Source organism: Stegostoma tigrinum, chromosome 28 (assembly GCF_030684315.1).
Source record: "Stegostoma tigrinum isolate sSteTig4 chromosome 28, sSteTig4.hap1, whole genome shotgun sequence".
NCBI classification, from domain to species: Eukaryota; Metazoa; Chordata; class Chondrichthyes; order Orectolobiformes; family Stegostomatidae; genus Stegostoma; species Stegostoma tigrinum.
This window is the reverse complement of record NC_081381.1, coordinates 11,066,233-11,088,046: the sequence shown is the minus strand read 5'-3', so window position 1 is coordinate 11,088,046 and position 21,814 is coordinate 11,066,233. Positions and strand designations below refer to the sequence as shown.

Below are 21,814 nucleotides of genomic sequence, written 5' to 3'. Positions count from 1 at the left end.
AGGTAAAGGGCAATTGTATGCTGGCTGGCATATTTATTAATTCAGATATTTAGGAAGTTATATTGGTCCATTTATAACAGATGATAGGAAATAATTAGGGTCTTACAAAAATGATCTTGAACTTTACCAGTGAAAAGATTTAGATTAGCCACCTGTTAAAGACCCACTTGATTTTCTGACAGGTATAAGTGATCTGTTGCTGCTTTGAATATGTTCCTGCCAATACTGGATTTCTGCTCTTGGAGAATTAAAAAGTTCTGTGAAAAGATGATTAGCACAGTCTTACCCAGCATGTATGAGGATGGCAGTAGGAAAACAGGGGCTGTAACACAGATAATAAAATGTGAGGCTGGATGAACACAGCAGGCCCAGCAGCATCACAGGAGCACAAAAGCTGACGTTTCGGGCCTAGACCCTTTATCTCTTCTGAAGGGTCTAGGCCTGAAACGTCAGCTTTTGTGCTCCTGAGATGCTGCTGGGCCTGCTGTGTTCATCCAACCTCACATTTTATTATCTTGGATTCTCCAGCATGTGCAGTTCCCATTATCGCTGTAACACAGATGTCCATTTCAGTGGATGAAGAAATTGATTAGAAATAAGCAATACATTTATAATAGAATGACGCAACAAAAGAAATGTAGATGCCTTATTTTTTTGTAGCAGAGACAGGGGGACAGTCTAAGTTACAAAATCATTATGGTAGAAAAATGCATGGTATTCAATCGATTACAAAGTTCATCTAACCTCTCCTACTATTTAAGACAATAATGAGGTAAATCATGTTCATGACTCTTATCATGCAGTGATAGCGTGTGTATCTCTGGGCTGGAGACTCTAGGTTCAAGTCCAATCTGCCCCAGAGATGAATTCTAACAGATTGATTAAGAATTAGTGTAGTTTTGATGCACGGGCTTGATTTACTAGAGGGCATCTTCTGTACTCTATGATTTTATGAATATTTATTCCATCCAGCCAACTCATGCAGCTGTTTTTAGGTTTACAAATAACCCCCAGTCAATACTATCATTTTTCTACCCCTGTTGAAATTGGAAATCATTCATTTGCTCTTGATGAAGCTTTTCAATCTTCTTTCAGTTACTTTAAATTTATTTAGTAGATGTTTAGTTTCAGACAGATAATATAGACCACTTGTTATAAAACAGTTAACCAAGTTGACTTAAGCTGCAGGATGGATATAAATGTATCCTTTCTCCTGAAGCTGAGACTGAAATCAAAGGTCATTCCCTGTAAATTTGAGACAACATATAGGACAAACGCTTAAATCAAAAACACAATTCTGCAAAATGCAAAACAGCAAAACTTGGTTATGATTTATATAATTTAGATCTCAACAAATCATGTGTTAATGAAGATGTATATGAGATTGGAGTTTCAACCTGGGAAGAGAGCCAGAGCCCTGTTACTGCCCTAACATTCATTCTCTGCCGTGCTCTGGACTATTGTGACCCAAATGGGAGTATGCACTGCTACTTGGGGCCATCACAAATGAAATGAAATGTGAAAATGAAATGCAATAAAGTAAACAGAAGGGGAACATAGGATTATTAACATCCTGTGAAAGAAACTGGAGAGAGATTGTAAGCGAGCAACATGTTGACTTTGATTTCAGTCAAGTAAAAACATTACCGTGATAGTGTCAAACCATAACTGTTAATGAATAAACCAATCTAACTGCTGAAGTTCTGCTAGAAATGTGTCTTGTCCAAGTTCTTTTTTTCTCTGCTCAACTTGATTATGAAGAATATTCACCTATCCCTAAGTGTGGCTGAATGATGTGACAAAAGACAAATAATATTTTATGCAGTTTACTATCAAGTTAAGTCAAATTTCATAACACATTAATATTTATTTTACAAGCCCCTTGTTTACTGATTTTCATTTTTGATTATCCAGGTCCTCCTTTGAACGTTGCTTTGGCTATAGAAGTTGCCAGCATTGACCATATATCAGAAGCTAATATGGTAAAGTTTGCTCTTTCCTTGTTTAAGAAGGTGTATGCGACACAGTGTTATTCACAACATATCAAAATAAACCAGACTCTGCAGTATAATAGTGCTCTGAATAAATACAAATCTCCATGAGGGTGAAACAAAAGCTTTGTTGGCAAAGCGGCAGTCCTGTATGGGAAACGAATGTTTCCCAAATGGTGCAGTAATATTATGGCTTTGTATGGTGGGCAGCTTGCTGTTTTGTACCTAAGCTGTATCTGAATCTAGTGAATGTACGCTAATAACCGGTGTCTACAAAGGGCACCACACAAAAATAGAAAATATAATGGAACAACTAAGGGAGGCATTAGTATTTTCCAATAAGTGTAGGTAATGAAAGTAAATAGTCTCAAATTTTCTCTACTCTACGCCCCAACCCTTGACATGATGTGTTGTTAAAGGGTTCATTGCAAATGAGGAAGCCGCAGGAATATTTACTTTGTAACAAGCCTGTCACTATAGTGCGCTTCCCAGTGAAGCTTCTCAAATAAGCTTTACACAGATAGTTTCCTGAATTTTCGATGAGTTTTTGATTTATGTATGCATCTCACAATGTGCTTTTAGATGATGAGTGGCAGAGAATTCTTCAATCTCCTGAGACAGGATTGGGCATCCAAAGAGCTCCATTTAAATTGTCAGCTAGTAATGAATAATTGATACAACATGGTCCAGCCTGTCTGGGGTAATGTCTGCCTTGCTTTTTTTTCTCTATAAATTATCTTCTAAGGAAGGATGCTATAATGAAGCAGTCTGATGAAACAGCTGCTTCCTGGTAAATGATAAGGGCATTACTCAGAATCAGAAACCATGACATCTGTAAATATACAGCAAAAAATTCTTGCGGAGCGAATGATGGTGTATGTGGTGTTCTGGCCAACATTTTATCCGTCAAAGCACCACAGCAAATCAGCACCAGTCCCAAAGAAGGGTAATACCCGAAATGTTGACTGCTCCTTTCCTCCAGATGCTGCCTAGCCTATTGTGTTCTTCCAGCCTCCTGTTTGTCTACCTGGGATTCCAGCATCTGCAGTTCTTTGTCTCAGAGCAAATTATCAGGCCATTTATCTTCTCTGTTTTTGTGTGATATCTTTGGTGTATACTGGCAGCCAGATGCAGCTTTGAGTACACTGGGTTCTCCTTGTTTATTGTGCAGTGTGTGAGGCCATGGGCCTGTTTGTGTAGCATACTGTCCTTACAAGAACCACGAGTGCTCAAGCAGAATGTTCCTGAATCAATGCATTAATGATATGATTAATACACTTTACAGTAGAAATGCTATACACTTCTAATCTCCACATCTCTAGTTTCTTTTAAAATCTCTCTGGAACTCATCAATGGCAGCTTCCTTGTGAATGGGAAGATTTATTCTGTGCACTAACTATACTTAGACTGTTTACCAATTTATAAAGAACATATTTGGAAGGGTCTAGGCCCGAAACGTCAGCTTTTGTGCTCCTGAGATGCTGCTTGGCCTGCTGTGTTCATCCAGCCTCACATTTTATTATATTTGGAATTGCGTTGTTCTTTGAAAATCTACTCCAATGGAATGAGGTGCCAAATGTTATGAAATCTAATTGCACCTTTTTATTTGCGACTTTTGTCACTGAACTTAAAACAGTGGAAACTGAAACATTAAGACCCAGAGATTTGATCACACACTGCAGGCATTAAAATAAGTAAAAGGAGATCAACCTATTTCAAATGAGAGATCACTTCTAATTAGCAGATTTAAATGTTATGATATGCATTACATTTGAATGTAATGTCAAACTGCAATATATTGATTTGGAATTTGGCCTAAAAACATTGTTCATCCTTTATTACCTGGAGAAATGTACCAACGCTAATATGGTCAAGCTTGGTTGATGTAATAACTTACCTAATTTGGTGCTGCTGCTTGCCAGCATCTTCTTTCTGAGTTTCAAACGTGATCAATGCATGACATCTCATCATTTAAATGAATGAGATGTCATGCATTGATCACATTCGAAACTCAGAAAGCAGCATGATACCTGATGGCAGGTTTCCTTTATATGAAAGGCAGCATTGGAAATATGTGCTTCAGCTTGCTGTGATTAATAGATTGGAATAGTTGAATGTTAATGTTAACCTAACCATGGTCTCTTGATTGACAGGTTATAATCAGTAAAAGGGGCTTTACAAGAACATGGTTGATAAAGTTCCTGATCAGCGCTATTTAAATATAGAAGTTCATATCTCAGTAGGAAAAATGAGTTACTTGTGTTAATGTTAACTTCAAAGATGTGAGGGGTAACTTACTGGTGGATCTTAAAATGATTAAAGGTTGCATACAGTGAGAATATTTCCTCTAGTAGGGAAGGGCAGTACTAGAAACTATCAATTTAAGATGATCAACAAGAAATCCAAGCAGGGATTCAGAAACAAACTTCTTTACCCATAGATTATGAAATGTGAAATTTGCTCCCGCAGGGAGTGGTTGAAATGAATAGTATCAATATGTTTAAAGTGATGTTAGATGAGCAGATGAGGGAGAAGGGAGTAAAATGTTAATGCATTTAGCTAAGAAAAGATGGCAGAAGACTTAAGTAGAGTGTAACACCTACACAGGCTGGTTGGACTGAATGGCCTGTTTTTGTGCTGTATGCGATCGTATGTATGTAAACATAAGCCACTCCAACAGTTTTGTCCAACAATTCTTATATTAACAAACTACAAAATGCAACATATTAGAAAGATCGTCAATGGGTCTGAGTCAGTATAAATTGAGAGACGGGTTGCAGTGTTGGATTTTACTTGGTTCTCTACTGAAAAGCATCAGAATATCTGCCTGTACCCTAATCCGACAATAGCAACTCTGATCCTACACTGTGAATTATTTTTACCTGATTACCTAGCTTCTTTACAATTTTTCTGAGTGCTTGTTTATTTAAAAAAACACATTTGCATTGTGTCTTTAACATAATGAAACATCCTAAGACATTTTCCAGGAACATTATATTCCTTAGATAAGCATATGGATGATGATGGGATAGTGTAGGGGGATGGGCTTAGATTAGTTCACAGGTCGGCGCAACATCGAGGGCCGAAGGGCCTGTTCTGCGCTGTATTGTTCTATGTTCTATTATAGAACAAAATTTGTGGAATCTGGGGAATTCCCTGTCCAATTAAGCGGTTGAAGCTATCTCACTGAATGTATCTAAGACAAGGCTAGATAAATTTTTGAAAAGTAAAGAAATTAAGGGTTATGGTGAATGGGCGGCCAAGTGTGGCTGAACCTCAAAGATCAGCGATGATCTTATTAAATGGCGGGGCAGGCTCGAGGGGCCAGATGGCCTATTCCTTCTCCTAGTTCTTATGTCCTTATGTTCTAAAGTTTGACACTGAGCCACATAAGGAGATATTGAGATAGATGATCAAAAGATTGGTCATGGAGTTGGATTTTAAGAAGTTGCTTAGTTATAAGTGCAAGATTGAGAGACAAATTGTTCACATCCTGATGTGGGACTTGATCACAGAACCACAGAACAACTCACTGAACCATGGCTGATATACAAGCAAGCATTTTGAACCAGGCAGTCACTTTTTGCATGTACTGTCTAGAAATTTCTGAACTCTAAACTAAACATTGAAAGCTTTTTGTCTTAGACTCAAGTTAATTTGTTTGACTTGCTTCTGGACATGGTTTGGGGACATTGATTGAGAAGATTTTTAATTTATCATTTTTAATTTATCAATAAAGTAAACTTAAAATGCAAGCCACAATCTCTTACCTTCCAGCACCCTCCCCAATACCCTGACTCTGAACTTTGCTGTTGGGCATATGACAACACCAGTGCTGTGAGATTTTCAGTTTGATGAGTCATCTGCACAGTAGGACCATCTTTTGAGAGGCTTCTAACTGGGTCAGTGGTTGACTTCAGGCAGAACCTAATGCCGATACTGACCATTGTAATATGTAGGGGCAATGCTATATAAATAATTCAAAACAACAATTGGAAAATGCATATTTTTCACATCAGTCCACTATTGTGCTGGATGTTTGCCAGTGCCTGTCACTAGCTTAAATAATTCTTCAGATTTTCAGGACGATATGGCAATATATATTAAATCCAAGGAAATGAATTATGATATTGATTTTCTTGCTGAACAGAGAATCGAACACTAAATCCAACTGGCCTGAATCTTCCATCTTCTAACCATTGTGGAAAAATCTGGATTTGTCCTTCCTCATAGCGGATATGTGCAAAATGATCAGACTGTCATCAGAAAACACTGTGATACTGCGATCATTCAGCACTTGACAAAATGTTGCTGAGATGTGATTGAAACGCCATTTATAAAACTCTACGTGGTGGATGCAGACAGTTATGAAAGTAAAACACAGACATTGTGAATTTAGGGACAAATGCATCTGTCCATAGGCACTGCCTGACCTGTGTGTTTATTGCATTTTCTGTTCATATTATAATGATATCAGGCCAATAAGGTAGCTGTCATTTGTGACACTGTTAGAAGCCTCCAATCAAAGCAGGTTCTATTGAGTAAACAATAGCAACAGTTTCCCTTTGGTTCAGAGGTGTTTCAAAATCTTATTGAGACGGGGCAGTCATTCTATTGCACAGGAGGACATTCCTCAAATTGTATCAATTTTCTAGCACAACTCAAGTGATTATGGGTAGGAAAAAAGGTGGAAAGTAATGATGTTTTGGTGTCCATTCAACAAGGTTTTAGAAATGCCCACCAAAAAGAAGTTGATAGAAAAAAATTAAGCTGCCTAATAATTGTGACAGTTGTATAAAAAGAGAAAACATTTACATTTATACATTGCTTGTCACAGTCATGAGACAACACCAAGCATTTTACAGCTGATAAAATGCACTTGAAATTCAGTCACAGTTGCAATTTAGGAAATGCAGCAGTTAATTTGTGCACAGCAAGCCTCCACAGACAATAATGTGCTAACGATCAGCTCTCTCTGATGAAGGGTCTAGGCCCGAAACGTCAGCTTTTGTGCTCCTGAGATGCTGCTTGGCCTGCTGTGTTCATCCAGCTACACACTTTGTTATAATGATCAGCTCATCTGTTTTTGTGACGTGGTTTGACAGATAAAATGGCCCAGGACATGGGGATAACCACCACCCGCTCCCCCCCCCCCCCCCCCACCCCGTTTTTCTTAAAAATAGGGCCATGGGATCAAAGTCCATCTAAATAGGCAGATGGGGTCTTGACTTAACATCTCCTGTAAAAGACAGTACTTCAAACTGTGCAGCACTCTGTCACTGCTGCTGTGGAGTGCCAGCTTTGATTTTTACACGCATATCCTGGAGTGAGACTTGAACCCAAAGCCTTCTGACTCAAAAATGAGAACACAACCCGCTGAGCTACTGCTGTTACCTCATATGTTTCATTTGACTGGCAATGCTTCCATTTTACCATTGGAATTCAAGTAATGTTACTGTCATTGGCATCCAGCATAGTTTAAGGTCAGCATCAGCCTTTCAAAAATTAAGCATCTCATTCCTCAGAATAGTCAGTCCTCACCACTGGCACTTCTTCCAGGTTTTTGGAAAATGCAGATTCTTTACCCCTGCTTGGATTAACTGATCCCTTTATCAATCAGATAAAATCAGACACATATTAAAGAATGAACATTTTACTTTCATGTTTCTTAAATCATCTGGGGATGAAAAGGAGAGTCTTGCCTAAACAGTAGAATGTATTATATGTTTATCTCTACATATACTGTAGCACTGTGAGCTACTATTTAATTTGTTTAACATTTTTCTTTTACCTTTTGTGAAAATATTTTCTCAATAATGTATTTGTGAGAAAAGAGGTGAAATTAATGCCACACATTATACAACAGGAGAATTTTTTATTGTGATTGTTAATTACTTAATGTCTATGGAGCTCAAGCTTCCACAAAATTAGAAGTGCACATTTTGCTGATAAATCTGGTATCATCCTGAGAATGAAAACTCTGGTTTGAAGTAATGGTTCTGTTCTTTTTGTCAGGAGTATACAATGACAGTTTTCCTCCGTCAGATCTGGAAAGATGAGCGGCTGTCGTATAACCACACCAACAAGACCCTGGGATTGGACAGCCGTTTTGTGGATAAACTGTGGTTACCAGACACATACATTGTGAATGCAAAGTCAGCCTGGTTTCATGATGTTACTGTGGAAAACAAACTTATCAGGCTTCGACCAAATGGAGTCATATTGTACAGCATCAGGTTAGATTCACTGTTTCTTTCAGCAGTATACCTTTAGAATATCTGACCATTGTATTGATAACTTCTGAATCTCTGCTGCTAGCAGTTTGTGTCTGATTCCCTGATCATTAATGTTTTTAGCCCATATCTGAACTTATGATATGAGTTGCCAACATATAGGATCCCAACTGGCAGTCCTGGCCACCTCTTTGTATGGAACTTATAGCCAATGTTCTATTTTTGGACTGCAAACTACAGAAATTTTAAACGATAAGGACATCTCCTTTGTCATTGTCATTACAAGTTGGATGAGTTAGCATTTTGTAAAAACAGGAACCTTTTAAGGTGTTGTAGACAAAGTATTCTGCTACCAATGTGCAGTTGTGTTTGAGATGTCCTGTCCATCCCATCTAACTGTCACCCAGGCAGAGCATTTCCAGTACAATTGTGAATTAATGAGCGCTGGTGTAGAAAGGGAGCAGATTCACAATTGCTTGCAGATTTCTAGTGTTGGGTCAGAAGGAAGCAGCAGGACTTCCTGTTTTGACACTTTGCAATATAACATCTGAAGCGTGAATTCTGAAGTGTGGTGGACTCACATTTATAAGCAGATGTCTCATGGAATTATTCACAATGAATCATGGGTTAGAATCAATAGCCTAATCCTTGACTGTTTTGCTTTTGCCAGAATTACTTCCACAATTTCTTGTGATATGGATCTCACCAAGTACCCAATGGATGAACAGGAATGCATGCTGGATCTGGAAAGTTGTGAGTTTATTTTATCACTGAGGACTATTCCTCACTTCTTAGTTTATCTCAGGAACTGTGCAGTATTGAGGGACTGTTCGAGGGTTAGTGAGAGGTGCATTGAAAGGTGTTCCAGAGGATTAATAAGGAATTTGTTGGAAGATTTATGTAGAGTTGATTTGGAAGTTATGGTTAGATTTAGGCTACAGTTGGGCCCGCCAAGGAAAATATAGGGGACCATAGGATTGCTCATTTCCAAGGTGGAACAGTTAGAAGGTTCACCTTAGTTCTCTGGAACTTTGTCTCAGTAATTTTGGAAGATTTTAAGTCATTGTGTGCTCATCCCTCATGTCTCAGTACCCCAACTCATCCCATTGCTCCTCATATCCTCGCTTCCAACTCATGCCCAAATCCATCCAAGGTCTCTAACATGTGCCATGCCAACACCATAGCTACTCACCCATTATCCACCATGGGCAAATCTCAGGAACCATGTAGAGATGGATAAACTAAAATAAACTTCTAAAATCTAACACATCTCTCAATGTGCAGATATGATTGTGAAAAACTCTAGTCCATCTAAGTTAGAATTAGAAGTATGTTTATTGTCACGTGCCCACATGAATACAGTGAAAGATTTACAAGTAGCTACTTACAGCACCATGTTAGACACCAAAAGTTCCTAGATACAGAATTGTAAATAAAAAGCAGAACAATAAGGAAGCAAGGTTAAAAAGTTCATTATTACTTTCCTTCTGTGGAAAAACAAAGAAACACTGTCAACAGTCTATCTCATAGTCCAGAAGTGCCTGGCCACACTGGGCTCACACTCCCCACAAGGGCACAACCTCCGCACCATGACCCTGGCAGCCTGCTCCTGCTCCTGCCACCACCACCTCGGGTTTTTAAAACTGTTCAAGTGGTTCATCTGTTATAAAAGCAAACTTCTGTTCCTACCTTTCATCTTTCAATAATTTCTTTAATTGGCAATTTAGAACACCTGCACAGATCACCCTATATTGTGAAATTTGCCTGGACATTCACAATGAGCAGACCTTAGGGAAGAATTAACAAATAACTCTATTGATTATGCTTTTAATCAAACTATTCAGTGGTGGTATGACACACTTCAGGAGCAGGTGGAACTTGAACCCGAGCCTCCTGGCTCAGAGGTATGGACATTATCATGGTACCACAAAAGCCTATATAATAAATGTATTGAAACTGTGGGAACAGATTTCTATCACATGCCTGGTCAATCAAAGCAGTGCAGCAATATTCTGATTTTTTACAGCAATTACTGTAACCCCACTATGTTTTATACCAGTTTTAATAATTTTATATCATGAAAGATAAGCAGTCCTTATCTGCCCTTCAGAGGCATTAACTATATATTATACAATTACTATATAAATTTATGATTCAGACCCTTGCAGCAGCCAAACTGAGGTTGGTTTGAACTCAAAAATAAGTTTGAATGGCCCTGCAGAGTTCAGGTTTCCTTCCCTGCCTGCCCTCTTTCACACATTGGTAAAAGTTGGATATGTCAAAAGTGGGGCTAGAACCTCCACATCCAGGACTCAACCATTTTTAAAGGTCCATATTTAAAAAGGACCCTAAGAGACAACGTTTTCATGCAGACAGTGGTGTGTGTATGGAATGAGCTGTCAGAGGAAGTGGTGGAGGCTGGTACAATTACAACATTTAAAAGGCATCTGCATGGGTATATGAATAGGAAGGGTGTAGAGGGATATGGGTCGAATGCTGACAAATGGGATTCGATTAGTTTAAGACAACTGATCAACGCGGGCAAATTGGGCTGAATGGTCTGTATCCATGCTGTAAAAGTCTATGACTCTGAATGTTCTGGTGACTCTGGTGTTTCAGGGGTCCAGATCCTGGAGTTGTGATATGAGGAGTATTGGAGGACTCTGGGCCTGTAGTCAATGGCGTTTGGAAGGATAGGGGTTGGGGAGAATCTCATTGAAACTTACAGAGGCCTGGATAGGGTGGACTCGGAGGAGATGTTTCCACTAGTGGGACAGACCGGAACCTGAGGGCACAGTCTCAGAGTGAAGGGACGACCCTTTGGAACTGAGAGGAGAAGGAAATTCTTCAGCCAGAGGAACTCATTTCTGCAGCGGCTATGGAAGTCAAATCATTGATTATAATTAAAACAGAGATAGATAGATTCTTGATTAGTAGAGGGATCAAGAGTTGTGGGGAGAAGGCAGGAGAATGGGGTTGAGAAACATATCAGCCATGATAAAATGACAGTGCAGACTAGATAGGGTGAATAGCCTAATTCTGCTCTGGCATGTTATGGTCTTATCTTGAGGCTTTGTTAAGGGGAGCACTGGAAGGTATGAGTGCAGGAGAAGCTACCTATTCGCATTATCATGCTTATGATGAACACACAGAGGAATAATCTGTGTTCTATGTAATACAGAAGGGCCGATATTTTATCCTTAGGACAGCTAAGACAGAGTCTATCCTACAGAAAAAAGTCATTTCAGACAGTTGGTTAGCAATTAGTTTAATTGGATTTGTAGTTTAAAAGCATTGAATTGTTTTAGAATTGTAATGCAAATACCTCACATACGTCAGTGATAATGGGAACTGCAGATGCTGGAAAATCCAAGATAATAAAGTGTGGAGCTGGATGAACACAGCAGGCCAAGCAGCATCTCAGGAGCACAAAAGCTGACGTTTCAGGCCTAGACCCTTCATCAGAGAGCTCTGATGAAGGGTCCAGGCCCGAAACGTCAGCTTTTGTGCTCCTGAGATGCTGCTTGGCCCGCTGTGTTCATCCAGCTCCACATTTTGTTACCTCACATACGTCTGTTGTTTAACTGTTGGCCCAGCTCCATTATATTTCAATATCTTCATTGCTGCCTCAGAAGTGGCTGGGCAACCTGTAAACAAAGGGCAGCTCAAGAATATTGTTTTGTGCTGCCCTTTCCATTCTAAGGAGAAGTGAGATAAACAGAGTCTATTTAAAATAACTCCTGATGTCAGTTGACAGGAATGCCTCCTTATCTCGGCAAGACATTATTGCCATAGATGGAGTGCAAAGAAGATTCGCCAGCGTAATTCCCAGGATGGCGGGACTGTCCTGTGAAGAGAGATTGTGCAGACTGGACCTGTATTTGCTAGAGCTTTGAAGAATGAGACGTGCCAGTTACTCTCAAAGACGAAAGACCCCATACCTACAATGAGCAGGACAAATGCGATATATAAAAGCACAGCACTCACAATGTCACCTAGTATGAAAACCAGTCAACTCAGAAAACCAATCAACAACTCTAAATCTTGTCTTGTACAGTTAAACAGAGTATTCAGATTCACAAATCAAAGACTTGTTCATGCGATTGCTACCAGCTGTTTTATTTTGACAGATGTAATTCTTTCTTTCAGATGGCTATTCAGCGGATGACATTGTCTATAACTGGTCAGACAATCAGAATCAGATCCATGGGCTGGACCAAATCCAGTTGGCTCAATTTACAATAACCAACTATTACTTTGTCACAGAAATGACAAATTTCAAATCAGGTAAACACCAGTTTTGATGGGAGTGACGATTAACTCCTTAGTGAAGAACAATAATGAGCGTGTATTTTTATTCATTCAAGGGCGTATTTATTGTGCATTTGTAGTTGGCCTTGAGAAGGTAGTGGTGAGCTGCTTACTTGAATTGCTGCTGTCCTTGTGTCTTGGGTGGTAGCAGAATCTAGGTACTGATGACTAGTATTTCTGCAATTCTTTATGTCCTTTGAAATTGCTTAAATAAGATGGTAACAAAGCTCATTGTGCACCGGGCAGCGAGTGAACTTGCCTCCAAAATTCCCAAAACACCCAAGAAAAGTCAATCACACAGGCGACCAGAGCAAAGTCACCCCCACATGTAGAATGGAGAAAATTCCTGAGGAACTGCTTATTCAGTCATTGGCTAGTTACCTCTCACATTTGTTGTTGTTTGGCTCAGTACTCAACCTACCAGCAGTAAATACAGGAGAGAAACAGCCATCTATGGATTGGAGGAGCAGTGATCAGGATAACCAAGAAAGAAAAGAAAGGAAGTGAGCAAACCTTTGAGAGAACCATTTACCAGGAGCCAAACCTGTGGTTTGTTTATCAGGAATCCAAGCTTGGGATGGTTTCCTTTCGCTGACAGCCAAGGCTAGAAACCATCTGCTAGGAAGGAAGAGCTTTCAAATGTTGTGAGGGGAGGTAAAAATCTGCAGGAGAAGCAAGAGGCTGCAAGGGAGACAGGGAATGAATGGACAGGTAAGGGGCTGCAAATAAGACTGATATAGAATGAGGGTGCAGAGGGTGAGGAGGAGAGGCAAGCATGGGGCAAAGGAAACTGCAAGAGGGAGGAAGTGTTTAACCTTGTCAACAAAAGGAAGCTCAGCTAGCCAGGTGCAAGGAAACCTTTCTGCATGGAAACAAGCTACTGTTCCAGCTTGTTATCCCAGCCCCACAGATAAATCTGATGCCTAAACACAAGCATTTCCCATTATGGTCACTTGGATACTCCTCTGAACCTACATTTATAATTCCTAACACTACTTTACTGCAGTTTCTTTTGCCTTTGGGAATATGCACTGCTCACACACACTACCATTCCAACTTAAAATAGGCTTCTAGGATCGGATTCAGAGTGCTGATTGGTTGGCAAGTGATCTCTGCTTTGTAAAGGCATTGCTGTGAAGAATGCACCCACTAATGCTGATTGACAGTTAACAGCCAGATTTTGCAGACAGATAAAAAATATGATTTGAAAAAAAAGTACTGCACCTGATACAACTTTACAAAATAGGTGACAGTCGGTTTGGTTCATTTCTCAGGGTATTGCCCTGACCAGTCAACCTACCTAGTTTAAAACTAAAACATAGCTTGGCTGTTAACTGTCAATCAGCAATAATAGATGCATTTTCCATCACAATACCTTTATTAATCAGAGTCTACTTGCCAACCAAGTACCACTCTCTTCTCATGCAACATAAATGATGTTATTCCTCTTAAATTCTTGTGAATAGTCCTGATGAATGCAAGATGAAAAACTTTGATGAAATGTGTCTTTTCTCAGCAATACATAAATTCTGTAAAACCAAGTGATTATATTTACTGAATTGATATTTTGGACTCACTGTGGCATGTCCTGTATAAATTGGGGCCTATTGTGTCATCAAGACTGTTGGGACAGTAAGGTTAGTGATGTCACTTTAAGTGTTACTGCCTCTTATAGTTAAGTTAAAATACAACCCTTATGTCCACTCAGCCATAAGAAATAGGAACAGGAGCAGGCTATTCCATCCCATAAACCTGCTCAACCATTCAATAGGATTGTGGCTGATCCAGCATTCCTCATGATAACTTTTCTACATTTCCCCCAATGCTTGATTCCAGTTCTTATCAGAATCTATCTTAGCTTTAAATATACTCAAGGACTCTGTCCCCTACCACGGACCCCCCCCCCCCCCCCCCACCCTGAGTTCTCTGTGGCAAGGACTTCCAAAGACTCACAAATCTCTGCAAAAAAAAAAAAAATTGTCCTCAAGTCAGTCTGCTGCCTCTGGTCCTAAACTTTCCCGTGAGGGAAACATCCTCTCAGCATTTACCCCATCAAGCCCCTTAACAGTCCTATGTGTTTCAATGAGAACACCTCTCATTCTTCTAAACTCCAGTGAGTAGAGTCACAGTCTGTTCAGCCTTTGCTTGTGAGACAATCTGTTCATATCAAGGATCATCCCAGTGAACCTTCTATATACTGCCTCCTGTGAAATGATATCTTTCCTTAAATAAGGGGAGCAAAACCACCGACAGTCATCTAGATGTGGTCTCCCCAGCACCTTGTACAGTTGCAGTAAAACTTCTCTACTTTTATACTTCAACACCCCTTCTATCTGCTCCCCCCCCACCATTTGCTTGACGTTGGAAGCAATAACATGTTTGCTAATGGATGTGCCAAGTCAACTTTAATTCATGAACCAATCATCACATAAACATAGTGTCTACAAGAGCAGGTCAGAGATCAGGAATATTGTGGCAAGTAACTCACCTCCTGACTCCACAAACGCTGTCCACCGTCTACAAGGCACAAGTCAGGAGTGTGATGGAATACTCCACACTTGCCTGGATGGGTGCAGCTCCAACAACACTCAGGAAGCTTGACATCATCCAGGACAAAGCAGCCTGCTTTATTGGTACTATATTCACAAACATCCACTCCCTCCACTGCTGACATTCTGTACACACTGCAGTAGCTATCTATAAAATGCACTGAAGAATTCACTGAAGATCCTCAGAAAACAGCTTCCAAACCCACGACCACTTCCACCTAGAAGGACAAGGGCAGCAGAAACATGGGAACACTATCACCTTCAAGTTCCCCTCCAAGCCATTTACCATCCTGACTTGGAAATATATTGGCGTTCCTTCACTGTCGCTGGGTCAAAATCTTGAAATTTCCTCCCTAATGGCATTGTGGATCAACCTACAGCTGGTGGACTGCAGTGGTTCAAGAAGGCAGCTCACCACCACCTCCTCAAGGGCAACTAGGGACGGAGGATAAACGCTGGTCAGTTAGCAATGCCCACATCCCACAAAAATAAATAAAAAATTTCACAACAAAGTCAGAACATGGTTGGTACCAACATGGACATTCAATTATAGTGCCCAAAGGGTTACAAATTGAGAAAATGATTAGTGAGGAGTTCAATTAATTACGGTTCTTTACCTAGTTTTTCAATAAAGATGTTTCCAAATTTGCCAGGTGAAGGAGATTAGTGAATCTGTAGTTTTAATTGATAGCATCAATTAAATTACACAGTTTTTAATTCCCTTCACAGATTACCACAGCTTCCAAACAGCTTTTTAGGAGAGGCTGTTCTGTGGCCTTTTAGCCTTTATTACAATAAAACCATTGTTCAGTCAATTGTTAGGGATGTGGAAACAAAGAATCCATTTTGGTTTTACCCAAGGTTGCCATATTACATGTGTAAACAGTAAAATCAAATCTGGCTTCCAAACATTTACAATCCCTTTGGGCAGCTAAAGCATTTTAAGTTTTCCTGAACTCCCTTGGGACTCAAGTGTTGCTTTTAACCTCAGCTTGGTTGCTGTATAATGTAAAATGTTGCCAAATGGAGAATCAGTGTAATATTCAAGTATTCATTGTTCTGTATTTGATTATGAGGTTGGTAACCGATATATACTAAAATGTTGCCATAATCCTACCGAACCATAGGGCTGCTCTCTCATCAGCGAGAGATGCCTGGTGGTGATTTAAGCTGAGGGTCACCAGGCCTTGAGCAAGAGGTGAGGCTGAGATGGGGGGTGGTGGAGGAAGGACCTATACTAACTGTGCTTGATTGATAAAGCCTGGGTGTGAACACAGAGTCCGAGTAAACAGAGAAGCTCCAGAAGGAAGCTGAGCTGTAAACATGAAATGAAGATATTTTGTGACTGCAGAGATATTTTGAAACACAGTAAGTGATATCTGCCACACACAGAGGAACCAGTGTCTTCTCTGCAATGCACTGAGGTAAAACAAATGTGTAAAACATCTAACTAACCAGCAAATGTACAACAAGTGGCATCACCATACAGAATGCTGTGGAGGTTATTGTTTGAATATTTTCTCAGTTAAAACAAAGGGCAGAAGGCCAGCGTCATTGTAACATTAATTTCAGACTCATAAAACACAGAGATCCCCACCAGAACACGTATAGAGTTAAAATAGGAACAGTTAGACTGAAGGTACAAAAACAAATAAAACAAGTTTTATTTTTAATCTTATGTTAGAATTTTGCCAAATGTGTAGGTGATCCAGTTTGTCCAAACTCTCTAATCCGTTAAGCAGCTGGCTCATACAGAAGGATTTAATTGAACAAACAAGAAAATGGTATTGATGTGTTATTAATCAGGTCAAATAATTAAAGTTATTTTTACAATTTCTTCTTATTTTATTCCATATCATGCCTGTTTCATTGTGCAGCTGCCCATCTGCCCACTTCCTGATCACCACCACTAAGATATTGGGGCAGAAAACTCATCAATTTGGCTGGCCACACACCTCGCCTGACACCTGTGGACAGCAGATTACTGGACCAGGTAGAGCCTCACAGCTAAATCTGGTGGTGGCATGGTGGCTCAGTGGTTAGTTTTGCAGCCTCACAGCACTAGGGACCCAGGTTTGATTCCAGCCTCGGGTGACTGTCTGTGCGGAGTTTGCACATTCTCCCAGTGTCTGCATGGGTTTCCTCTGGGTGCTCCAGTTTCCTCCCACAGTGCAGGCTACGTAGATCGGCCATGCTAAATTGCCCGTAGTATTCAGGGGTGTGTGGGCTATAGGGGGATGGGTCTGAGTGGGATATATCAAGGGGCGGTGTGGACTTGTTGGGCCAAAGGGCCTGTTTCCACACTGTAAGGAATCTAATCTAAAACCCCACCATATAAACAAATTTCCATTAACACTGCAGGAGACTTTGCAGCCACCTGCTGTCTGAGAAATACTGGTGGATAAGCATATGGACATACATGGAATAGTGTAGGTTAGATGGGCTTCAGATCGGTATGACAGGTCGGCACAACATTGAGGGCCGAAGGGCCTGTACTGTGCTGTAATGTTCTATGTTCTATGTTCTATGTTTTAAGTCATGATTCTGGAAAATAAAATAAATCAACATACATGAACATATAAATTAAAACCAAAAATAAATTAGTACATATAAATCACAAATCTTGCATCATATTAATGACATTTAAGCTTAAACCAAAGTCAGTCAGTTGTGGCACTTGAAGCCGCCCAGTGCTCATTGAGCTGTTCTGGAGAAAGACCCAGCATCTTCCCAAAAGGAGACAAGAAAGTGGGCACCAAGTGGCTGTGTTGTTCCTGTTTCTAAAACAATTTTTACACAGACTGTGGACAGGAAATCTTTCTCTACTTTTCTAAGATTATTTTTTATTGTTCCTCCAGCAGGTCAGTTTCCAAGGTTAAGTCTTCATTTCCAGTTACGGAGGAACAGAGGGGTTTATATCATTCAGTCATACATGCCTTCTATCTTGTTGGTGGCAATGTCCTGGGTATCGTTCTGGATCAGTCAGTCAGCAGTCCCTGCACGAGTTTCTTTAGGTGAATATACTCATCGGCTCAACCTTGTCTTCCTAAACAGTCAATAGTTCACTTCCAATCTTATTCTGTTCTGTTAATTTATTTGTTGCTTGAATCATGTTTGTACATGCCATAGAATCAGAGATTGTTTTGGCACTGAAAGAAGTCACTCAAACTATCATGCCCACACTGTTTCTATCACCTCATGGCAATCTCCTGCCTTTTCCCCATATCCCTGCACACTGTTTCTATCCATGAGTCTATCCAGCTGAGTCTTTTAAAAGCACAATGATACCTTTACAATAATAATAATAGGAAGTCCTTTTCTACTACAATAGTACATTAGAGATAGTGCAGCACTTTTGGAGGTGCCTTATTTACAAGCTGGTAAACCAAACTTGAATCTTCCCTTTCTAGGAACCATTAAAAGTTCAATGATCCTTTGTGAAACTGAGCAGTGAGTTTCCCTAGTACATGACAAACAAAATAACACAATAACAAAATTTTTTCACAGGCACCGTTCACTTTGCGACTCCCTCGTCAGCTCTACACTCCCCACTAATCTCTCCACCACATTCAGTACCTTTCCTTACAACCACAAGATGTGCAACACCTGCCCCCACACATCCCCGCTCACCTCCGTCTGAGGCCCCAAACAATCCTTCCAGATCCGGCAGAGATTCACCTGCATCTCATCCAACTTGATTTATTGTATCCATTGCTCACAGTGTGGTGTCCTCCATATTGGGAGACCAAACACAGACTAGAGGACGGATTTGCAGAGCATCTAAGCTTAGCACACACCAACCAACCCAACCTTCCAATTGCCATCCATTTTAATTCCCCCTCCCACTCCCCTGGCAATATGTCCATCTTGGCATCCTCCACTGTCAGAGTGAGGCCAAACCTTAACTGGATATTTCACCTTGGGAGCTTACAGCCCAAGATCCTAAATATTGGCTTCACCAGCTTCAAAATCCCTCCACCCCAGCCCCAGCCTTATCCCACATCCTGCCTCCCTGACCTGACCATCTTCCTACTCATCTATCAGCTCCACCCTTTCCACTGACCAATCACTATAACCCTTTACCTACATCCACATATCATCATCATCCCACTACCTTTCTCCAGTCCGAATCCCCTCCCCCTAACCCCCCCCCTATCCTGACAAAGGGTTTTGGCCAGAAACATTGAATTTGTTGCTCCTCTGATGCTGTCTGACCTGCTGTGTTGTCCAGCTCCTCATTTACTGACATTATCTTGCCATTCATTTCATTTTTAAGGGAGCCCATTGTGTGCAATGTGACTTCCATGTTACCTTTGGTTGTCATAGTGATTACACTTAAAAAGCAAAGTGCTCTGAGAGGCCCTGGGCTTCTGGAAGATGCTACTTAAAAGTGTGTTCTTTCTTTATCTTTGCCTGTGCCCACTGCAAGGGCTGTTTCTTGTTGCAAGTGCTCCACCAGAGAAGCAGCCCAACAGTCTCAAAATTCATAGGTTGCGCTCCCAAAAAAAACTATATTCTTAATAACTGAAATGGTAATGCAAAATTTGTTAGCTTAAAAAATATGAAACAGGAACAGGAACAAGATGTATGACCCCTTGAGCTTGCTCCCAGTTCACAAGAAGATTACATTTGATCTTCAGTTGAATCATCACTTGAATTTATTTACCTTGAAAGGAGTACTGTCTGCAGGTCCAAGACATTATCAAATTGGATTGTGTTAAGCTGGGGTACAACTATTTGGGAAACTTCTCTACAATATTAGATAACATCACCTACACCATTGTATTTTGGTGATAGAAGAAAATTGGAATCTGAATTTTTGCAATGACTCTTGTTTTATGAAGTATTTTTGATATAAATGGAGACAATTGAGATTTAAGATTAGAAGGGATTTAGTTTCTCTCATAGTGGTGAATATGTGAAACAGGATTCCAGTTAAGTAGTTAACACTTTGACAATTAAAACCAATTTAAACAAAGAGGTGAATGTCTTCCTGAATGGAGTGTTAAGGCAAACTGAAAAGCAGAATAATTTAAAGATTATATCCAAATGGTGGCTCCTGAATTTCCTGGAACATGGAAATATCATTCCAAGGAAGCCAGAGGGATAGAGCATTTCCAAATGAAAAATAAATTTTCTATGTATCTTATGCGATAGGGATATGCTCAAGCATTCCTTGCACAAAGTGGTGTAAATAAGTATCAGGGATTTGACATAGAGTATGTTCACTCGCTGGATTGAGCTACAAATCCTGCAGAGGGCCTGACAGCCTGACATTCCCTTCTCTCACCTGTTTGGCTAAATTCTGAGGCAGGAATGTTACTTACCATCTAATTTACAATTGAGTAGAGATTATAGCAAGGATACTGTGATGACCTCTCAGTCTACCTTTTGGATGAAGGGGAATAAAGTTTACAGATTTTTTTTTCCCTATGACTGAGAGGGAGATAATGATGGCTTGAGTTTGTGAAAAAAAATGTGATTGTACAGGGTCAACCTGGCGCCCACATGCACGAACATTGGGAAACTATCACCACCAAAATGAAAACTTATAGTTTGAACTCTAGTAATTTCAAGAAACATGAATCAGGAACACATACCTTCAAAGGATTGACTTATTTTAACATATTTATTCTAGGTATTACAACAGTGTTGACCATGACAACGTTGATGATCAGTGCAAGAAAATCTCTCCCCAGAGCATCAGCCATTAAAGCACTGGATGTATACTTCTGGATCTGCTATGTCTTTGTTTTTGCTGCTCTTGTTGAATATGCCTTTGCACATTTCAATGCAGACTACGTGAGAAAGCAGCGTGCAAAAATTAAGGCCAATAAATCATGTGTGGAGGTGAGTACATAACACAGCACTGAATTAGTTGAAAGAGGAAATATCCATTTTAGGCTGAGATTATGATGGATATACATGGGTGTGGATCAATTTTAATTGTTCGGAGTCTGAAACCAAATTTTGAGTCAGACAAACTATATGATTTCTCTCCTTTTTCCCTGAAGACCGGACCTCATACTGTCTCTGTTCCCAAGCCTTTTCTCAATTTACCGGTCCATGTGAGTCTGGGAAGTATCACAACCAGACCTGGCCACATTATCACCCGATATTCTCAGCCACGAAACATTTATTGGGAGGATGTGGCAGAATGTTCCTGAGTAGAAACTATTGCTGATTTTTCCCTGTTTATACTGGGGCTGCTGAATGACCTTGTTACAATTCTCTCACAGCACAAGACAAACTTAAAATCAACAGGAAATACACTTGTTGTTGCACAAGGCAGTGAACAAGCTCCGGCGTCACCAGGGAAGCTTGACCATTTACAGAAGCATAGAGTCATACAGCAAGGAAATAGGCTCTTCTGTCCAACCAGTCAGTGTCCACCATGATTCCAAACTGAACTTGTCCCACCAGCCTGCACTTGGTCCATATTCCTCCAAACATTTCTTATTTATGTACTTATCCAAATGACTTTTACATGTTATAACTGTACCTGTATCCACCACTCCCTCTGGAAGATCATTCCACACACGAGCCACACTCTGAGTAAAAGAGTTGTTCCTCATGTCATTTTTAAATCTTTCTCCTCTCACTTTAAAAATATGCCCATGGTCTTGAAATTCCACACCCTAGGGAAAAGACACCTGGCTTTCACCTTATGTACACCCCTCATGATTTTAGAAACCTCTATAAGGTCACCCCTCAACCTCCTACGCCCCAG

At 40.2% G+C, this 21,814-nt stretch overlaps 1 protein-coding gene across 4 annotated transcripts in view; it reads left to right on the top strand.

Annotated features, from left to right (window-relative positions):
- The window catches only part of gabrd (gamma-aminobutyric acid type A receptor subunit delta), a 54,132-nt gene that overhangs the window by 25,730 nt on the left and 6,588 nt on the right, over window positions 1-21,814 (top strand). For 2 of the 4 annotated variants that reach the window (XM_048561889.2, XM_059655678.1), the window contains exons 3-8: window positions 1,915-1,982; window positions 8,007-8,227; window positions 8,895-8,977; window positions 12,374-12,511; window positions 17,943-18,098; window positions 20,723-20,934. In XM_048561889.2, the coding sequence (XP_048417846.1) occupies window positions 1,915-1,982; window positions 8,007-8,227; window positions 8,895-8,977; window positions 12,374-12,511; window positions 17,943-18,098; window positions 20,723-20,934 (878 nt within the window). The remainder of the gene's footprint in view (window positions 1-1,914; window positions 1,983-8,006; window positions 8,228-8,894; window positions 8,978-12,373; window positions 12,512-17,942; window positions 18,099-20,722; window positions 20,935-21,814) is intronic. The other 2 variants (XM_048561890.2, XM_059655677.1) reach the window with 2 other exon arrangements.